The sequence below is a fragment of the Lytechinus variegatus genome, chromosome 2 (assembly GCF_018143015.1).
Source record: "Lytechinus variegatus isolate NC3 chromosome 2, Lvar_3.0, whole genome shotgun sequence".
NCBI classification, from domain to species: domain Eukaryota; kingdom Metazoa; phylum Echinodermata; class Echinoidea; order Temnopleuroida; family Toxopneustidae; genus Lytechinus; species Lytechinus variegatus.
The window spans coordinates 82,771,377-82,792,771 of NC_054741.1; the positions used below are offsets into that span (position 1 = coordinate 82,771,377).

General features: G+C 35.7%; 1 protein-coding gene across 1 annotated transcript; it reads right to left on the reverse strand.

Moving 5' to 3' along the window:
- Positions 1–5,777: 5,777 nt before the first annotated feature.
- On the reverse strand, positions 5,778–16,012 carry LOC121409656 (WSC domain-containing protein 1-like). Its single transcript, XM_041601566.1, has 4 exons — positions 15,757–16,012; positions 10,077–10,244; positions 7,500–7,688; positions 5,778–6,184 (listed from the first exon to the last, which is right to left on the reverse strand). Exons 1-4 carry the CDS (start codon positions 15,938–15,940, stop codon positions 5,802–5,804), a joined length of 924 nt encoding a protein of 307 aa, XP_041457500.1. The 5' UTR covers positions 15,941–16,012; the 3' UTR covers positions 5,778–5,801.
- Positions 16,013–21,395: the final 5,383 nt, after the last annotated feature.

Sequence of the window (21,395 nt, forward strand, 5' to 3'; positions counted from 1 at the left end):
ATAATGATCAAGCATCATACATTAGTTATCAACAATAAAAGTTTTATTATAATTTTTTTTTATGATCACAACTGCCATGACTGCCCTCACTTGCCAAATACAATGTCCCGCCATGCGTGGATCAAGTGGGCCTGAAATGCCCCCCCCCCTCCTCCCCTCAAAAGAGGGGGGGATAGAAAAGAGAAAAGGGAATGGGAAGGGGGCTGAGGGAGAAGAAAAAAGGAGAGCGGAAAGGATAAGAGGTAGAAAAGAGAGAAAATGGTGAAGGGTTGAGAATGAAAAGGAGGAAATAGAAAACGAGAAGGGAACGGGGGAGGGGAGAGAAAAGGAAGGGGAGGAAGAGAGAAAATGAGAAGGGGCATATAGATGGGAGAGAGTGTGAAGGGGACAAAGAGAAAGAATGGGAAGGGAAGAGGGGAGAGAAAAGGAGAGAGAGAAGGAAACTGGGAGAGACTAAAGAAAAGGGAGAGTGAACAAAATAGAGGAGAGAGGGAAGGGGAAGGGAAGAGAAAGAGGAAATATATAAACTAAGAGATACAGGAAGAACAGAATAAAAGATAGAGAAAATTAGAAAAAGGATAATTGGATTAAGGAAATTGATTGGGGAAACATGCAGGATATAGAGACGATCATAATGATAACATGGAAAAGAGAAATGAATAACAGTAAATTTAACAAAAGCCCTTGCCGTCTCGTAAAAAATAAAAAAAAATGAAAAGGGAAATATATGGGAAGATGTAGTTGGATCTTGGAAGCTTAAGTAGCCTCGTACCTTTGATGGCGACACAAAGGATTATGAGGGACAAATTAACAACAAGAAAGGAGGAAGAAGTTTTTAAAAAATACATAGAAGTGGAAATGGAAAGAAAAGTAACAAAAAATATCACACCTTTCAGGTTAATAAATCAAAATACTATTCTACTATATTCGGGCCTTGAACTGTAATCAACAAAAGTGATGGTAGTATTAGGCACACGACAAACTACTCCCATATCCATAGCCCTTGTTGTGATATTACAAACCACTTGAAAGTGGTATTTGGGGATATGCCATTCTGTGCGCTCGCTTCGCTTGCTATACTGCTACTGTCATTATTTCAGTTCAAGAAAGATTATGCATGTTTCAATCTATTATGTAAACCCTCACTTATAGTGTAGTTATGTAAATAATTATCCCTCTACGTATTTAGCCCAGTAAATCAAATGTGGGATTTCCGCCAGTTCCAGGCATATATATTCGTTATCCCCAAATGAAACTACATGTATAGGCCTATTTATTGCACACTGGTCCCCTTTCAGGCATATATTACTGGAAATAAGGACCAAGATATACTGATTACACTACAAAATTAATTACCATGTACTAGTATATCCTGTTATCCTAGGGGCTTTTGGGGTTGACTGCATGTCTGGGCCTTGTACAGAATAAACTTGATGGCATTGGCATGATTGGTTTCTTTTAAAAACCTTAGCTGAGTGCATACAAATTCCATCCAAAAAGGTTAAATCCATGTATCACTTCTGCCGAAAAAAATGGTTGTTGGACATCTGTTTCCTTTTTGGCTGCTATCTGGGCCCCCATACAGGGTAAATTTGCTGGAATTGACAATTATCCATGTATGTCTTCAGCCTAAAATACACTTTTTGGGGAGGGGCACTATGGGGCTACTGTCTGGGCCCCCGTACAGGATAAAGTTGCTGGCATGGATAGTTTTGTGAGGCTTAGAGTATGCAGATTCCATTTTAAAAAGAATTAGCCATGTAACTTGTGATTTGATTTATTGTTTTCTTCTGCATCCATAACATTTGTATAATACATTTTTCATAACATAATAAACATAATATGTTAGCATTTTTGGCATAAATTGTAAATAAAGATTACTAAAAAGATAATTCAGACAAAAATGATTAACTATATGATGTTCACAATTTGCAGGAGAAGGATTGTCATCATAAGCAGATTGCTTGAAAAAAAAGACAATCCCAAACTTATACTAATTGAATTAATACATTTATAACATTGATAAAGCAGAATGGGCATATTCTTTCAAATAGCTGAGGGTGATGGTGATATGATGATGATGATGAAGGCCATGGAGATGATGATGGTCAAGATGAAGATATTGGTAATGACTAAAACGAAGGAGGAATAAATTCACGATAAAAAGGATACGACACAGAAATTTTACTTCAAGTATTCTGATAATAACATAGATTTAACGTTTGCCTTAAATGAGTGAAGAGACGAACATTGTTTAACAGGCTCTGGTAGAGAGTTCCACAAATCTGGACCATGGTGTCTTATGGATCTCTGCGCAATAAGCAATTTGGGGTTAATTAAATGGAAATTTGAAGAGTTACGGGTAGGGTATGAATGAATAGATGTATTCAGAGTATAAAAATTGTGGAATGAAGGTGGGAGCATGTTATTTACGTACTTAAACATAAGTAGTAAGCTTTGAAGAGTATTTATGTCAAATACTGTTAGAGTCTTTAGTTTATGGAATGATGGATTTGTGTGTGATAAATATTGGGAATCAGTACAGATTCGAATTGCTTTTTTCTGTAATAAGTATATTGTATTAATTTTAGTTTTTGCACATGTTGCCCTAACTATGTTGCAATACGATATATAAGGCAATATTAATGAATTGTATAGTATGACAAGAGTTGTATGTGGAATTATATTCTTCATTTTGTAAAGTATACCAACGTTTCTAGAAATACTAGTAGTTATACAACGTACATGTTCATTCCAATTTAAATTTTCATCTATTGTGACACCTAAAAACTTTGTTTCTCTTTTCCTTTTGAGAGGAATATTGTCTATGTTTATATTATAAGGAAATTCGTTACCATGTAAGTGTGTATGCTTGAAATATATAAAGTTTGTTTTGTCTATATTGAGTGAAAGCTTATTACACTTAAACCACAAAGATAGTTTTGGTAACTCACGGTTAATTATATCTACTAAAGTTTCTAAGCTATTATGTGAACAAAAAATGTTGGTGTCATCTGCAAATAATACATATGATAATAAAGGTGTTACAGAAGTCAAATCATTAATATATATTAAAAAGAGCAGCTTTTCAGCTGAACAACCCTATTTTCGGGGGTTATATATATATAAAGTTTGTTTTGTCTATATTGAGTGAAAGCTTATTACACTTAAACCACAAAGATAGTTTTGGTAACTCACGGTTAATTATATCTACTAAAGTTTCTAAGCTATTATGTGAACAAAAAATGTTGGTGTCATCTGCAAATAATACATATGATAATAAAGGTGTTACAGAAGTCAAATCATTAATATATATTAAAAAAAGCACCTTTTCAGCTGAACAACCCTATTTTCGGGGGCCCTTCGGGCCTACTCTCTGGGCCCTGTAAAGGATGAAGTTGCTGGCATGAGTTTTTCTTTTCAAATCGCATCGTATACTGCTTCCATTTCAAAAGGAATTATACGTGTTGATTTTCAGCTGAATAAATTAGTTGTGGGACATATATGGGCACTTTGGGGCTACTGTCTGGGCCCCCGAACAGGATAAAGTTGCTGGCATGGGTATTTTTGAAAATCCCAATATATACTGCCTCCATTTCAAAAGGAATTATCCATATACATTTTTAGCTTTATAAATTAGTTGTGGGACATATACAGGATATATGGGCACTTTGGGGCTACTGTCTGGGCCCCCGTACAGGATATAGTTGCTGGCATGGGTATTTTGGGAAATCCCGATGTATACTCGGTCCATTGCAAAAATAATTAGCCATGTACCTTTTCAGCTGAATAAACCCATTTTCGGGGGGGGGCCTTTGGGCCTACTGTCTGGGCCCCCGTACAGGATAAAGTTGCTGGCATTGGTATTTTTTAAAATCTCAATGTATACTCGGTCCATTGCAAAAAGAATTAACCATGTACCTTTTCAGCTGAATAAGCCAATTTTTTGGGCCCCTATTTGGGGCCATCAGGGACTTCCGTACAGGATATGGCCCGGCAGCAACACTTTTCCTTAATCACTGCCTTCATGCCAGCATGATAAACACTCCCAGCCCCCGGACTATGACAACATTTTGCCCTCTGTTAAAGTCAATGGCAGAAATCAGACTAACCTTATAGTTTTCAGGTAAAAATTGTTATGCAACAGGCCCCTGGATCCGCTAGTGGGTTGGAGGGTGACAGCATTACTAAATGCTGGATTTGGCGCTTTAAATGGTTCGAGCCAACACTTGAAATGTTTGATTCAGTTTATACAAGGTTGGATATAACATTTGGAAAAGTTTGTCACTCCTACAACCTTTCAAATGTTGATTTAACAACTAATTTTTAGAGTGCCGGTACACGAATCTAATCAATCAAAATGTGCCTCGACAATATACCTACAACTGATATTGAAATCAGATTTATTTCATAATTTTTTTAATGATGAGTGCAATGGAGGAATCAGCCTATAGTGATATAATACATGTATGTATAGAAAAAAACTAACGAAACCGATGAGTTATAAGCAGCATCTATCTCTGTGTTATCCATTTTGTTTTTAGATTCTATTTTGGGTCGCGAATGTCGAAACTGTTGTTTCAATATGTCAAACCATGGGCGAAAATCCCGACTTGGGGGGTCCCTTAGATTTCGCGAAGTAGCCTATCATGGGTGAGCCCTCACCCCCCCCCCCCCCCCCGCACCACAACATCGCCAGGCATGGTCATGACGTTAGTAAAACGAATATCTATCACTGATATGACAGCATTGATCAGTCATTTATGTTAAACCCCATTGCTATTACAAATTACTTTATCCCTGGACCCGATTGCATGAATACTACTATTATGTTAACTTTGCCATCCATAGTAAGCACCGTGGCAACGATGATCTACAGCCAATCAGAATTAAGGATACCATGCAAGTTACCATTGGATGACAGGGTTACCATGATAGTAACTTTTATGCAACTGGCACCAGGTATTTCACCGTTAAATCATGCAAATATTGCGGATTGTATGTTATAATGTAATGTTGGTTCACATATTATGGCTGATTGGTAAAAAAAAAGAAAGAAAAACATATATACCTTGCTCAGTCGCTATACACGCTTATGGACATCCAATCGACCTTTCACTATGTATGTTTTATTGTCTAACGAGTAATATGTTCAAATTGCTAATTTCTACCATTTTAAAAATAACGATTTTTCATTATCCAAAGTATACGCATGCATCCGCAGGTCCGTAACATGGGCGTGTGACTGTGACATTAATGAAGTGTCACATTTCATATCATCTTGTAAATTAACGATACCAAGTTTCACTGGTCGAAATAACAATCTTTCTTAATCAGTTTCTTTGCTCCTTATACAATCATCAATGTTTTGCTATCATCTGACCAAGATAGGCATATTATACAATGTTATACCACTGAATGAATGCCCTTTTCTCTTCTACATTTTTTTATGAAACGTTTTAGCTTCCGCTCTTTGCGTAGAATGAGGAACTATTTCAAATTCCCAAAACCCATTTTGAGGCAATCATAAGTTGTTGGGCTTTTTTTTCAATCACACAAAGTCGATTTCTTCTTTTGGTTTGAATCTGATGAGACATTGAATATTCGCGCGGGAGGAGGCAAACTCCTACCTCCCTTTGTTGGCACACTTCACGTTCACTTACCGACCCCCCCCCCAAAAAAAAAAAAAATAATAATAATAATAATCCTAGCTACGCGGGCTTGGTCATGGCCACTGCTTGTCGATGTTAAGACTATGTACCCTGGTGGAAGAAAATATGAACTGCCTTGGTTCTACAATATTAAATATCATTAGGAAATGAGCTTAGTTCTAATGGTGGTTTCTCCAAGCCCTCCTGTTCAATCAAATCAAGATATTTTTTCAAAGATTCCTCCACGGGACTCCTATCTACCTGTGAAAATGGATCCAGTGTTTTATTCAACTTTGGTCTGTGAAATTGTCCCTCTGAATTTCTTACTGTACATGCAAGTCTTTGTTCATCAATCGTGACGTTAAGATAATTCAATATTCGTCGCAGTTCATCCTTAAGGTGTAGTTGGAGTTGTTCATAGTACACGATTAACATCGACTTGCAGGTGTGGCCCAAGTGGTTGCATTCTGAGATGTATTTCTCGTAGAGCTTAAACCATTTTGGGGCTTGATTCTTGACAAAATTACTCCATCCTGCAGAAAGAAGTGAATAATATTGATTAAATATCTTCAGACAGAGGATTGGCTAATAAAGATACACAAGAAAGGGTACATTGCCATTTCGTCTACTGACAACTCGTTCAATCACCAAATGATCTACTTTCATTTAGCCTATTGCCATTCCGTCCATCAACATTTCGTCTAACAACAATTTGGTCCATTAACCATTTGGTCCAATCATCACTTCGTCTAATCTATTTTCCATTTTATTTTCATTCATTTGGCACAATTTAACACTTAGTCCACTTGTATGGCTATTGTACCAACTGGTTATTAGACGGAATGGCATTAGACTAAGTGAAAGTAGACCACATGGTGAGTGGACGAACTAATGGTAAACCAAATGATAGAAGACGAGTTGGCGATTGGATGAATTGGCATTAATCGAATTGGAAATAACCCAAGAAAGTAATAGTTTTACCTTGACGTGTAATGAGAGCCTTCTCAATTTTACTATTAGCCATAAGTTTCAAATGCAGATGAAAAACATAATGTTGCTTTTATTATGATCGAAATATCCATGGTAAATAAATTACATGAAAATAAGTTAACTTTTTATGGGGCAAAATATGGCGGATTGGACAAAATTGTTATTTCTAATTAAAAAGTCGACAGCGAACAAAGATTTGTTTAAAAATGTGAAAAGTAAATCTGACGTGATATATTATTCAGAATCGATTTCTCTTTGGCAGATATCGTTATTGGCTATCGTTTCTCGATCTGCATGCATACGGTAACCATTTCCTTCAAAATTATATAGGACCTACCATTTTTAATAGGAAAATAAATCATAGGAAGTTAACACCATATAAACCTGACAGAATGCTTCGTTCAAGTAAAAAGTCATTAGTTCAGGTCCCAAATACTGTGACAAAGTCATATGGGGAAAGAACATTTTCACATGCAGCTGCTATTTTATGGAACAATCTGCCAGAATATCTTAGAAATATACAACCATACGAAAAGTTTAGAAATAGCTTGAAAACACATTTATTCACCATTTTGTAAACAATTAATGTAAGTACCCGGTGCTCTCCTCGTCATCTCCACTCCTTTTGTAAAAAGCGCTTAGAGACATGCAACTTTGCTTATGTATTTTGCGCCCGGCAGATATGGTTCCGAGTAAAGAACGATATCTGCCGTTTAGAACGATACCTGCTGGCGGAGTATCCACCGGTGGAACCAGATCTGCTGCTACACCAGCACAAAAAGATAAACCGAAGTAAAAAGATCCGTCCTCCCAAGTTCCTTAAAAATAGGTAGAAAACCAAAGAAACTATACATTTACCTTCTGTTTTGAACACGCCGTCCTTTGCAAATCCAGTCTTATTCGATTTCTGTCTGTTAAAATCGGCCACCATTGCTCGGTATGGATTACGTACAATCAAAATAGCACTATCCATTTTAGGATGAAAGTAATGTGACTTGATTGTCAAAGTTCTCCCAGAGAAGGTTGGAACCCTTTCACCTATAAAACCTGTCGTAAATAGCATTGGGGAAAATACAGAGTGCAATATGGTTCACATTAATTATTATAGTCTCAATGAACTGTGCTTATGCCTACACTAAAATTGATTTTGAGAAACAAGGTTGGCATTAAAATTCAATCCAATTTAATTATTTTGCCAATAAGGAAAATAATTTTCATTTTGAATAAGACGTTTTAAAAAATACATTACAGGATAAGTTGAAATGAAAACAATAGCATACTAAATTAATGAAGCATTGTAATATAAAACATATCAACAATAGGCCAAGAGAAAATTTCCTGATTAAATCAAATAATTCGCTGGATTTATAGCAATCAGAATACAACATCATCAGGAAATACTATCGAGGTTGGGCCTATGTCATTTAGGCAGAGCATTACTGCTCCGGTTTTTTATATCGATCTCTTCGTATCATGTTGACCTATGTTCATTGCACTATGCATTTTTAGTCTAGTTTATAAATACAAATTTAGAATAAATTTGTTTAACCACAAATATTATACACTGTTTTCTACTTTTAAAATTAATCCTACAGCAGAGTCTCGAGAACACCTGGGGTGGTATTCTGGAACACTGTCATAACTTTGGTCATAAATGTTGTCATTTCTCTCCGAGATGTGGCACTGCTAGGATTGTCACCAACGAACGTGGAGGGCATCAACTCGGCAGCTTCATAGTAGTGACGAAACCGGAAGTGTGCTCTGATTGGTTAGATATTTCATGGAGTCCCTGCGGGCGAAATTATTTTTCCCACCGCAGTTGTGGAAGCCAATATGAATATTCATGACTTGCGTCTTCTGAATAAGCATGATAAGAGTACACATGCGCGTGGACCATGAATGAATCAGCACCTTCAAATTGCCGGTACCCTTATATTGGCCTGGCTTAGCTAGGCTTATAAGTAAATCCAATTCTTAAAAACTTATCAACTTGTCATTAATGACAGGGAAAAATGCTAGGCTATAGGGTATGGCTAGCCCAGGCAAGCGCGCATATTTATCTCAAATATGGACCTGTCTATATAATGCCAGCGGCTGACTAATGCCATGATTAACTAAGAATTGGTTAATTCCGAACTTCACGCTTACTTGTAAACGTTAGACCAATGAGTTTGGCCGCCTTGGTTTATAAGGTCTATATAGTCCGTATATAGGACTAGATCTAAATTCTAGTAGCATAATTGCCGATTAGGGGCACGGGAATTGAAAACTTAACAATTGGTAAAGAAAATGCAGATCGATCTATAATATTTTGTTGATCAAGACGGGGATCAAGATCGACAGTTTACTCTGCGATTACAATATTAGTATAATGCAGAGCAGTGCGTTAAATATAGGGTTCCTTGACTATCCTAGATCTAAGATAAATAAGATATTTAGATCTAGGACTAAATCCATATACGGACTAGACCTATTAAAGGCTACTATAAGGGTCTTATTCTAATATAATAAAACGTAAAGTTCGGAATTAACCAGTTCGAAGTTAACCATTGCATTAGTGGGCATTAGGCATTATCAGGTCCAGATTTGAGATAAAGTTAATGCGCTTGCCTAAGCTATCCCTAGCCTAGGCTAGCCCTAGTCTAGAATTTTGTCTTGTCATTAATGGCAGTTTGATAAGTGTTTAAAAATTGGATCTAGATATAGATCTTAGCCTATAAGGTCTAGGGTATAATTTGAGGGTACTGGTTCATTTGTGGCAACGTGAACGCTAACGTTAACGATCAACCACCGACTATAAATATACGCGCATGCGTACTATTATTCCGAAGACGCAAGTCATGAATATTCATATTGGCTTCCACAACTGCGGTGGGAAAAATAATTTCGCCCCCGGGCGGCCTCTCGAGCTCTGGGAGGAACCAAATGTGGCTCTGGAAACTCGTCCTAAATCGAATATCTCGCTGTTACCATAGTAGCAACCAGAACTTTGCACACGAAACGCAGATTGAATGTTTCCGTTGCAGATGAGAAACGCAAAAAAAAACCTCATGTCACGCAACTTGCATTACAGGACAGTCTTTTACGACGGGCCCCGTCTCTTCCAAAGTCAACTGCGTTGGCGTTCTCCAGCGAAAAGTCGGGATTATCGGTTGTAACAAAGTTTATGTAAGGCTACCGGTCATTTGAGGATGCATGTGTACTCTTAATTCGAAGATGCAAGTCGTGAATATTGGAATTCGAAACTACAGCGGAAAAATAATTTCGCGGCCGTTCGATCGGTGCGGAGGTAGGATACGGTTGGCTGGTATCTGGAACCATGGTAACCATGGTATGACAGAAAATAAAGCAAGTAAAAGAAATCTAACTTGGAAGAGAGAGAGAGAAAACAAAATCGAGTCAGGGAAAATAGGGTGGGTAGAGGGACGGGTGTACCTGCATTGACGAGTATGTAGCTTGGTGCCACATGTCCCGTAGCGTATCCGGTTGATGTCTCTATAAGATGTCTCATCCATGTATTACCAGAACCTGGATAACTTGCTAAAGCTGTCAGTGGGAATGTTCCATCTGGCATTAGTTTGGTATCATTGCAGGAAACAAGGCCTGTATAGTTTAACGAAGAAAAAAAACCCGGCATATTTGAATTTGACCCTTCATAATTTTGTGCCTTAAAGATGTTAAAAGCTGTTGTTTAAGTAGATTTGGGGTACAAGATTCACCGGGCTTATGGGGGGGCCACTTCCATTCACGAGTGGATACCATGCGCGACCATGGGGTCTCGAAAAGCACCCTAAACACGTAATTTCCATATTCTGAAAATGCACCCCTTAACAAGTATTGGGGTGTCAAACCCTACCCTTAACAAGTATTGGAAACAAAACGATTATCTTGGCAAATATTTCCTGAAATGAACCCCTAAACAAGTACAGGAATGTTTTATTGTTACGGGTCCTTCGGTCGTCGGCTTTACCTTACTGGTTTAGAACGACCCCACCTTCTACACCTCGCGCAAATCAGACTCTAAACACGAAGTGTTGGGGCAAAAAGGACATCCTTTATAAAACGTTTTAATTTTGTTTTATCATCCCCGCAAATTCGACCCTAAACACGTAATTTTCCTAGCGAAATAGATACCCTTTTTTCATTATTTTTGTGTTTTTGACACCCTTATCACGTTACGTACGTAACGTGCCCTATCGTGAAAAAGACATCCTTTTTACGTGTTTTTTTGGTCGCGCATGGTATCCACTCGTCAATGTAAGTGCCCCCCCCCCCCCCCGGGCGTATAAGAGAGCCTTGAGTGTAGACAGCGAAGAGATGGATATACAATCGTCTTCCACCCCCAGGTTTCAAGGTGGGGAATTAATGTAGTGATATTCTTTATAGGATAAAAAGCAATATTTATCATCATTATCATTATCTATATCATCATTATCATTATTGTTGTTGTTGTTGTTTTTGTTATTGTTTTGTGTTGTTGTTGATGCTGGTTCTTATTTCAATATCATTTTATAATCATGCAGTCAAGTAAGTATTTTTTCTAGCTCGCTTCGCTCGCTCTACTTGGTAGAAATACACAAATTGCATCCTAAGTTGCTATCCCACTTTCACAAGGAATTATTTAATTTTCATTTCATTTATTGGTGTCTGCAACATTTTTCATAAACACATTAACACAGAAAATACAATCATAATATTCGTACATGTATAACTGACAAGCAAAACATTGAACATAATTGCATTTTCTATTAATATATATCGATTGTTAGAAGGTTTCAGGGGTTGCTACTTTAAGCTAAGCTTGACTGTGTGGTAACCCCATAAAACAATAATTATCCATCAAGCATATCTTAACGTAAGGGTGCAGGTGCAAAATGACGGGGGCGCTTGGTCCTCAAAATGTTTGTTTTATTTTTCTTGTGTTTTATTAGATAAAGAGAAAGAGCAATTTTCAAATTAACTCTGTGAAAATTTATTCAATAATAATGTTTTAATACCTCTTTTAAAGGAAGAAATGAATCTTAACTGCTTGAGTGAATCTGCCAATGTATTCCATATGTCAGGCCCATGATGTCTAAGTGAGGTCCGTGTTGGATATGAATGTAAGTTGCTATTATATGAAAATGAATCGGTAAACACAGGAGGAAGTAGTTTGTAATGATAGTTATACATAAAAATAGTTATTTGTATATTATTTATATCATATATCTTATACGTTTTTAGACGATAAAAAGTGGATCAGTGTGTGAAAGATATGTTGATTTTGTGCAGATCCTAACAGCTTTCTTTTGTAATAAAAGTTAATGTTCAAGTTTAGTTATACTACAGTTTCCCCGAATAATGTTACAATAATTAATATATGGTAGTACCAATGCATTGTACATCACCAAAAGGGAATGCGCTGGCAAAAAATACTTTAATTTGTATAATATTCCATTTCCGTTAGACATTGATGAGGATATATTGCTTAAGTGTTGGTTCAATGATAAATGTTTGTCTATTGTAATACTAAGAAGTTTCACTCATTCTTTTTTATCTATGGGCTCATTATCAATTACAATGCCTTGGGGAATATCGTCATTCTTATGAGTAGTTTGAAAATGAACAAATGTTTAACGATAACTTGTTACATTTAAACCAGGACGAAACCTTTTTTAATTCCAAATTCATTCTATTAATCAATTCATCTAAATTTCTGTGAGATAATAAGATGTTGTTGTCGTCAGCATATAAAATAAAGAATTTGGGAAGAATTTACTATATCATTGATATATATTAAAAACAGAAGTGGTCCCAAAATCGAACCTTGTGGCACTCCACAATTAAGAAAGAACAACGGAGATCTAATATCATTAATAGAGACGAATTGTTGTCGATTTGAAAGATAACTTTTAATACATGACCAGGCAACTCCACGCATTCCGTAATTGTATAATCTATGTATAAAATTTTATGGTCAATTGTGTCGAAGGCTTTACTTAGGTCCATAAATAAAGCGATTATATGACTTCTTTTGAAAGAGAGTTAACAACATTATCAAGTAATTTAGTTATTGCAAAATCGGTTGAAATTTTTTTCTAAAGCCGAATTGGGCGGGAGTAAGAATTTTATTTATTGACAAAAAAAAAGAATCCAATCGTTTGTACACAATTTTTTTCCAATATTTTTGACAAACATGGTAAAAGTAATATAGGACGACAATTTGTAACTTTACACTTTATTAGTCGGGTCATCTTTTTTGTAAGCCGGGACTACTATGCTATTTTTCATAAATTGGGACAACAGCCAGTAGAGAGAGATAGATTAAAGATATGTTCTAGTGGAAAGACAATGCTATATGTTATATGCTTTAAAAGTTTTGTGCTGATTCCGTCATATCCTTTAGACATGTTAGAGTTTTTAGATGCTAAGGCTTCAACTATCTTAAGTTTTTCATGTTGATCTGTTGGGGAAAAAACACATTGTATTTGAGTTGGGCTCGGAGAGTTACTCAGTAAAATTCTTACCATCACTTTGTATTTTTGAAGCCAGGTCAGGACCGATGCCCTTGAAAAAAGATTAAACGCTTGAGCAATTTCAAGAGTTTCAGTAAAGAATTCATTTTCAACTTCAAGTTTTTCAATTTTATCATGGGGTTTACTTTTGTTTATCAATTTGTTTATGACATTCCAAGTTGCATTCAAATTCCCTTCTGCGTTTTTTATTTCTTTTGAATAATATATTTTTTTCGAAGATCAAATTACGCAGGTGAGTGTATTGCGATACTTTTTATACTTGATAAAATTATGTTCAGATCTATTAGAAATGAATGATTTATAAAGTTTATTACGTTTTTTGATAGACTGTAAAATTCCTCGAGTATAATCCATGGATTTCTGATTTCATTTTTACGCTTCGTGCTTTGAAAGAGTGGTATATTTTTATCATAGTAATGAGTAAATTTATCAATAAACAATTTATAAGCAACAGTCGCATCATTTTCTTCCAAAACGTCATTCCAATTCTCATTGGTTAAATCTTCAATCAAAGCTGAAGTAGTATTTATTTTTTCTTTCCTGTATGTTTTTCTAATCTTTTCTTTATTTACACTAACGTAGCTTCATATTCTGAAGAAATAAAAAATATTGGCAAATGATCCGTAATATCATAAAAAAAACTCAACTATTGTTATCAATCCTGCATCAGTGTATTCCTATTTTGAAAGGTTCGATATCTCAATTTCAATGTTGCTGTAATGTTAGAGCTGTCACTTAGCAACATTTTGATACATGAATGACGTTTATGACATAAACAAGATGAGATTATGGCAAGTTACATTTCACTTTCCCTTTGAAAATTACTGATTTTTTTTCTATTTTACATTGCTCTTCAAATTCAACGGTAGTAAAAAAGTGAAACAAAAATTTGAGACTACTACCTACCTATAATACTAACTACGTATGGTATCAAACCTTTTTTATGTTGTGGGTTGTCCGAACTCATTTTTCACAGGTCATTGCTCCCGGATTATATTATGTACAATGATTATACTCAAGAACACAATGAGTGCATGCAATCGTGACCGCAAAGTTCAAATTTACACATCAGAGACGTGTATTATGAAATGCAATAGTCAGGATAGCCACTGTGCTTTCAATCAATGCATCAATCTCTAGGTTAAGATTCCTCATTTGAATACCAATTTGTTGTTTGGCTAAATCTATATGCTCACCTGTTGTTGTTGTTGTTGTTTTGAAATGCCAAACTAGTCAGTTTTGACTATTGTTATCCTATCTCATAACGCAAACATTATACATGCACTAATTTGACAGTTACAAAAGATAATTGAAAACAAAATATTTGGTAGATTTGAACAGAATAAATTGGGGAAGGGTACAGTGTAAATACAATTCAACATTGTAAAGGTCACCATAGACGTAAATGTAACCATATATAGGGCGAATTCATGCTAGAAAAATCAGCCATTTTCACAACATTTTTCAACCTGCTGTCCAAACGAACAAAGAACTTCAATTGACAAAAAAATAATATTTTACTGCTCAAGCATTCGGATAGAAAACTCGTAATTGTTGTCAAAATGTCCCGTACGACACTATGGAATCGCCCTACAACCATTTGATTAAAGGTTCTGAAATAGGTATGCATTCCTTGGTAACATCAGTCTTAGAAAGTATGCAGATGATTAATGTATACACATTGATCATAAAGAAGAAGCATGCATATCATTCAGAATATGATTTTTCACAAAGTCTAGCTGAAACAAAATCCTAGTTTATTTCAACCAGATGATGTACTACAAAATATTTTTTTTTTTAAATATGCATCAGAACCAGGATTGAGCGATTCTGAAGATCTTGGCTGTAGAGTAGTGTACCCCCAGTATAAATTGATCAGAATTTTTTTAATACTTGTTGGGTATTGAATTTAGCTAAAACGAATTAAAACAATAATTCTAAAAGTAATAACCAACCAGGTCATTCAAATATGACATTCTGTCTGTATATAAAAATCATCTTTTTTATGTTTAAGGAGTCATTTCAAGTATAATCTATCTATTCACATTGTATGCGTACCCATTGCCGTGCGTTTTAATCCGTCTTTCTCATAATCATAATAAAGGACCAAAAGCAAAGTCTTGTTTCTTATATAATTATCTATGATGTACAGCATATAAACAAGCCAGTTGTCAACCATGCTCAAATTTGTTCCAGGTTCATCTACTTATGTATTGAAAGATGAAAGAATAAATAATTACAAGAGTTATAAAGCACATAATACCAGGCAGCCAAAATAATGTTGAGTGCAGTTACATAAGCAAATTCCTATTTTTAGTGCGATACATCTAATATAAGATTTATCTTGATGTGGAAATGAAAAGTCCAATCTTCTATTCATAATCAACTTGAGAATTAGATTCAGAAGTTTTAGCAATTACCCGAATATGCTGTCATTTTAACACAGAGAAAATGAATTACAGCTCCAATTTCACAGAAAAGGGAGAAGGTGTTGGTAGAATATAAGCATGGACGACAATGCGACAATGTAAGCGTATACTATATCAACAACATCAATATGAACCGGAAATGAGAAAAGATTGTAAAAATGTCTTCTTTACCTGCTTCAGTTGCACGCCATTCTGTGTTTAGAATAGTGATGGAGTCGTTTTTAACCTTGTGTTTCACTTTATCTCTGAGGGTTTTAATTCCCGATAAATAATAATCATCTTCAGTTATGTAAACCGTGCAAATTATCAACCCTGAAAGCAGAATGAGAAATATCGCAAGTCTTTCAAAATTCATAATGATTCTCACTGTCAGACACGCGAAATAACTTATCACAGGTCAATCTGCCTGAGTCAATTGATAACTGAACTGAACAGAGCAAGGATATGCGTTGTTTTCTTTCATACTACAAGGAAAGGGGTCCCGAGCGATGACGGGTGCAACTGGGACTGTAAATTTGCGGTTCGTGTGCAAAATTGCCGATAACCGATCAATAATAAGATACAAGTCCAGGCGTATTTTACCATCCGCGTCACAGACGCTTTCCGCAACGTTGTGGAACCCAACGAATGGATCGTTCGGCCGCCCTCGCCTTCCCATCCTCAAAATAATTGAACAGCAACGGTGTTTCTTCCCCCCCCCCCACCACCACCACAATTGCCCTTCCTCTGCTTTCCCGGCTTTCATTTTTCGGATTAACGAACCTTCGGAATAAGAACCTTATTTCGTGTTCGGATTAACGAACCTTCGGAACAACGAACCTTATTTCGTTTCGTGTTATCGAACCTTCGGAACAACGAACCTTATTTCGTTTTCGGATTAACGAACCTTCGGAACAACGAACCTTATTTCGTTTTCGGATAAACGAACCCTTTTTCGTTTTCGGATTAACGAACATCGAGGTATAGGCAATTTATACGTGTTTCGGAATTACGAAGTGTAACCAACTGTTTTAATCACAACAAACAATTGAAAACGGACATCTAGACTAATCTTTATAGAATTCTGGTATTATAGCATAACATTTCGCCGTGGACTAATTTTAAGAAATGATAGCAATTCCTTTGTCAAGTGACCAGATAACATTCCATTTAAGTAGAAGGCATATGGTCCTTATGATATAAATGCATTTGCCTGGTCCTGCATTTTGATCTTTGTGTTTCTGTGTGTGTTCGTGTGAAGTTGAAGAGAGAGTGGGAAATAAAAAAAATATACAGTGCGTATAAAAAAAAACGGGACAGATTTGAAGTCTATAAATTTTTTGTTTCAAATAATCATGTCTATATTTTGGTGTTAATAGATGCTCTAAGGTCTTTTCTTTGAAATGCAATTTTAAAAAAATAAATTTTATTCATGCTTGAGCGAACACGGGACGTTTTTGTTGGGGGTTCAAAAAGAGGCTTGCGCCAGAATTGCAGAATATGTGTAATACAATGATCAGACTTCTTGCTAATCAGGAGACTTCCTCTTGACCTTTTCATTATCTGTGCCACAATTTTCGAATTATGCTGTCAAATTTCATTTACAAAGTTATTCATTTAATTGAATTATTTTGTTTTTTCATTTAAACTTCTCTTACCCTTTAATTTTCCTTCATAAATAACTGAGAAAAGAAGATTTTTTTGTCAACCCAAGCAAGAAGATTTGAATTATTAATTGGGAAAATTTGTGATTATTCAAATCGTTTTATTATGTGAAACAAATAATGTTATGTATCTTTAAAAGATATGAATCTATTTTTCAAGGGGTCATTAATTCCTTGACCAAGTTTAATTGTTTGACAGGAAACACAGGAAGGGATTCATGTTTTCAATGACAATGGTGCATTGAGTCAATTTTGATGGAGCTAGATATTGCAGATCGGGTAAAATGTATTAAAAAGTTGTGAGCGAGCGAAGTGAGCACGCAAATATTCCCACTTTTTTAATTACAATATCAAATTTTGTGATAGATTTTGACATAATATTCAGAAAATGATATCATATTTTACTTTCTATCTTTCCTTATTTCCTGTCCACTTTTTTTCTTGGTCATGTTTTTTTTAATTGAGGGGGGGCAACCCGAGCGCCCGCCCATCTGTGTGGCTTTGTTCAAAAGGCACCATAACCTTTGTAGCACATAATGAAAGGATTTGAAAAAAAATCCATGCTCTCCCATAATTCGGTTGAAAAAAAATAATTTTAGCTTGAAGAAGGAATATTCAAAGCTAACAGAGAGCATATTAAAAAGAAATAACAGAACAATTCAAGCAAATAAATAGATCTGAAAATGAATTTTGACCGCATGATTTGAAAATTATGGCAAAGATAATGAAAAGGTTAAGAGGAAGTCTGCTAATTAGCAAGAAGTCCCATCATATTACTCATATTCTGCAATTCTGGCGCAAGCCTCTTTTTGAAACCCAAACAAAAACGTCCCGTGTTCGCTCAAGCATAAACAAAACTATTTTTTTATAGCATTTGAAAGACAAGACCTTAGAGCACCTATTAACACCAAAATGTAGACATAATAATTTGAAACTAAAATTTTATAGACTTTTCAAATCTGTCCCGTTTTTTTTATACGCTCTGTAGTGGAAAGCGAAATAGAGACGGGGAAAATGGAAAGATAAATGTCCATAAAATCATTCCAGGATGAAAGGGTTGGGTTATATTTCAGTTTACTGAAGGATTGTGAAACAATTTTGAATAACCATGATTATCGTGATGATCATAATAATAATAGTGATAACATTACAATTGATATTGTGATGATACTAAAATTTAAACGACTCCTAGTTAATATTAGCAATTAATATTCAACTTTATCATGTTTATGATTTTGAAAACCTCCTCCAAATTGTAATCAATATATATTTGTCACTTTACGAACTATTCCCTCTCATCGGCATAGGCCTGTCCAACTCAGTACAACTCTTCTGCATGTCTCCCCTCTCTCTCTCTCTCTCTCTTCTTGTAATTTTCTCCGTTCTGAAAAAAAGACACTTTGTATCTACACATCATACAAATTCTTTCTCCCTCTTCCTATTTCATCTCTTTCCCTTTGTAAGCTTTCCTCCTCTTCTCAAAGAAGCAAGCATTTTCATCATCATTTTTTTTTGTCTGGCAATATCCATCAGTACCGACAGATAAATAACACTTTGTCAGAAAAAAACATATAAGTCTGTTCTGTTCACAAAATAATAAAAGGCACACATTTCATATTCATCAGATTCTTAAAATATCCATTTATATTCCTTTGTTCTTTGTACAAAATCCCATTTTGCAATGGAAATTATTACATTTACTAGAAGTAACATGGGTATATTATGAGGAAAACTTAATCTTCCATTGAATTTACCAAACTAATATCATTCATTTACATTTATTTTTCCCTCTTTCTCCGTCTCTATTTTTCGTTAGTATAATCTCTTATTTCTCTCTCTACTCTTAACCCCTCAATTTCTCTCGCTCTCCCTCCCCCTCCCCTCTTTCTTTCTTTCTTTCTCTCTCTCTCTCTCTCTTTAACTACACAGACACAGAAACACAAAGATCGAAAGGCAGGGCCATGCAGACAAAATGCATTCATAAAAGGACAATATGCCTTCTTGAAACATGTTAATGAAATCTGTCATCTTTTGGAAAAGGAATTACTATCATTTCTTTATATTGATCCAATTTCAACTGAAACGTTTTTGAAACGCCCACGGCCTATAATTTATATCCATGTTTTATACTTATGTAATTGTGACACCAGATTCGAAAAAGCGTTCATCTCGATTGAATAAAACCACGACATAATCGCATATTGTTTTTTTTTGCCATTTTCTTTGCCGAGAATAATAAATATGATAACGACATTTATGTATGGTACCACAAAAAATGAAATAATGAAAAAACATACTTTTATTATATCTATTATGAATATTATTAATATTACTTTTATCATAATTATTATTATTATCATTATTATTATCATTATTATTATCATCATCATCATTATTATCATTATTCATTTAGGTAAATAGAGAATACTACGGAAAAAAAATAATAATACAGTAGTATACAACGGAATAGTGTACTAAGATAATATAGAACATGTAGAACTCGTGCACCCATTGGCCTGCCAGGGTATAAAGAAAAGTTGCAGAGTAACTGTAGTTGCTTAACCCTTTTTGACATTATCAAGAGGATGTTTACTAAGAAGAGAAACAGAAAAGAGAGTGTGATATTACAAGAAAATTAATATAATCAAAGATACTACAAGGGGTATAAGAAAATAACATATAAAGAATTGTCTCCGATATCAAAACCATGGATACTACTAGACCATGTCACAAGTCACACAATCTACTCATCAGATTGCCGATTGAAATTTACATACTTTTCTTCCTCGTCCAATTTCCATTATTTTGTTTTACATCTTTAACACAAGGTAATGTATTCCGGGGGGCACTTGACCAAAAAGTGGTGGGGTGTGCCGCGGGCGAGACAAAATACGGGGGCCTTGGAGCGGCTTATTTAAAAAATTAGGGTCCTTGGAACGGGCTTCGGAATTACAAATGTTTGTAAGAACGGGGGTCCTTGGAACGGATCGCCAGCGTGTGAGTGGGTAAGCATCCCTATGGAACGGTCATGCATGCATGATGCAGCTAGCGCGGCCTCCGCCGGATGCGCTCGCGCAGAGCTGAGGTGATGGTCGGACAGCGCTCTGTGGCCGCTTTTCACCAAAATTGCAGCTCATTGTAGCAGATCAATGCGATCGGAACGACGTAACGAAAACTATGCGAAGCTTTGGAGCGGATTTTTTTCTCGGTAAGAAGAAAATGCTATGCTTTGGAGCAGCTTTCTTTGTTCTTTATCTCAATAAGACAATAACGCTATGCCTTGGAACGAAAATTTGAGAGTAAAAATGGGGGTCCCCTCCGCGGCACATACCCACTATGCATTATATACTGAGTGCCCCCCCCCCCCCCCCCCCCCCCGGGAATGTATTACCAATCGGTTTTGATTCGATTTCGGGAGTGTGACTATAGCCACTAGTCATGCTAGTAACCAAATACTAAGTCATTTTATCAATCCATTTGCACACGCTTTATATAACGCTGCTAATTTCTTGTCAAAATTCCTAAAAAGTAGCCTTTGTTGAACATCGGCGAATCAAAACAGCTGTGTCGTTCTGGACTCGGACAAACGGCATATTTGCAATTGTTCGTCCGGTCCAAATCTAAGACGATGTGCTGTCCCGCCGCACAGTGGGCCAGAATGAGTTGAAAGTGCGCCAAATTATATTCCGGTTTATATCATTCTTTACTTTAACATGTTGATTAAGGGTAATTTTGGGCGTAGAATCGACCGAACATAATTTAAAGCCGATATGACGTCACTTTGATACCAAATTTTGATTGGCTACTTAAATCCTATCTGTAAAAAGACAAATTATGCTAAACAATGTGCAGTATATAAACTTTGTGATATGTGTTACTTAAAGATTGACCAGAGTTAATGTTGGTTTATGTTTCTCACATGCCTAAAAAATGTGTATGAGATCCTAAAAATAATTTTATGGCATAAAAATGATCATTAGATTAAACAAATACTTTAAAATCTGAAAAATATTAACCGTGCTTTATCAACATGATCAAGCGGTGTAGACTTGGGTAAAACGCAGAGTATATAACACCACGAATAATTTACTATGAGGAGGGTTTTTGGCTGAAATTATTCTACAAGTATATTTTATCTCTGGAAGAGGGGCGAGTAGCCCTTGTCTG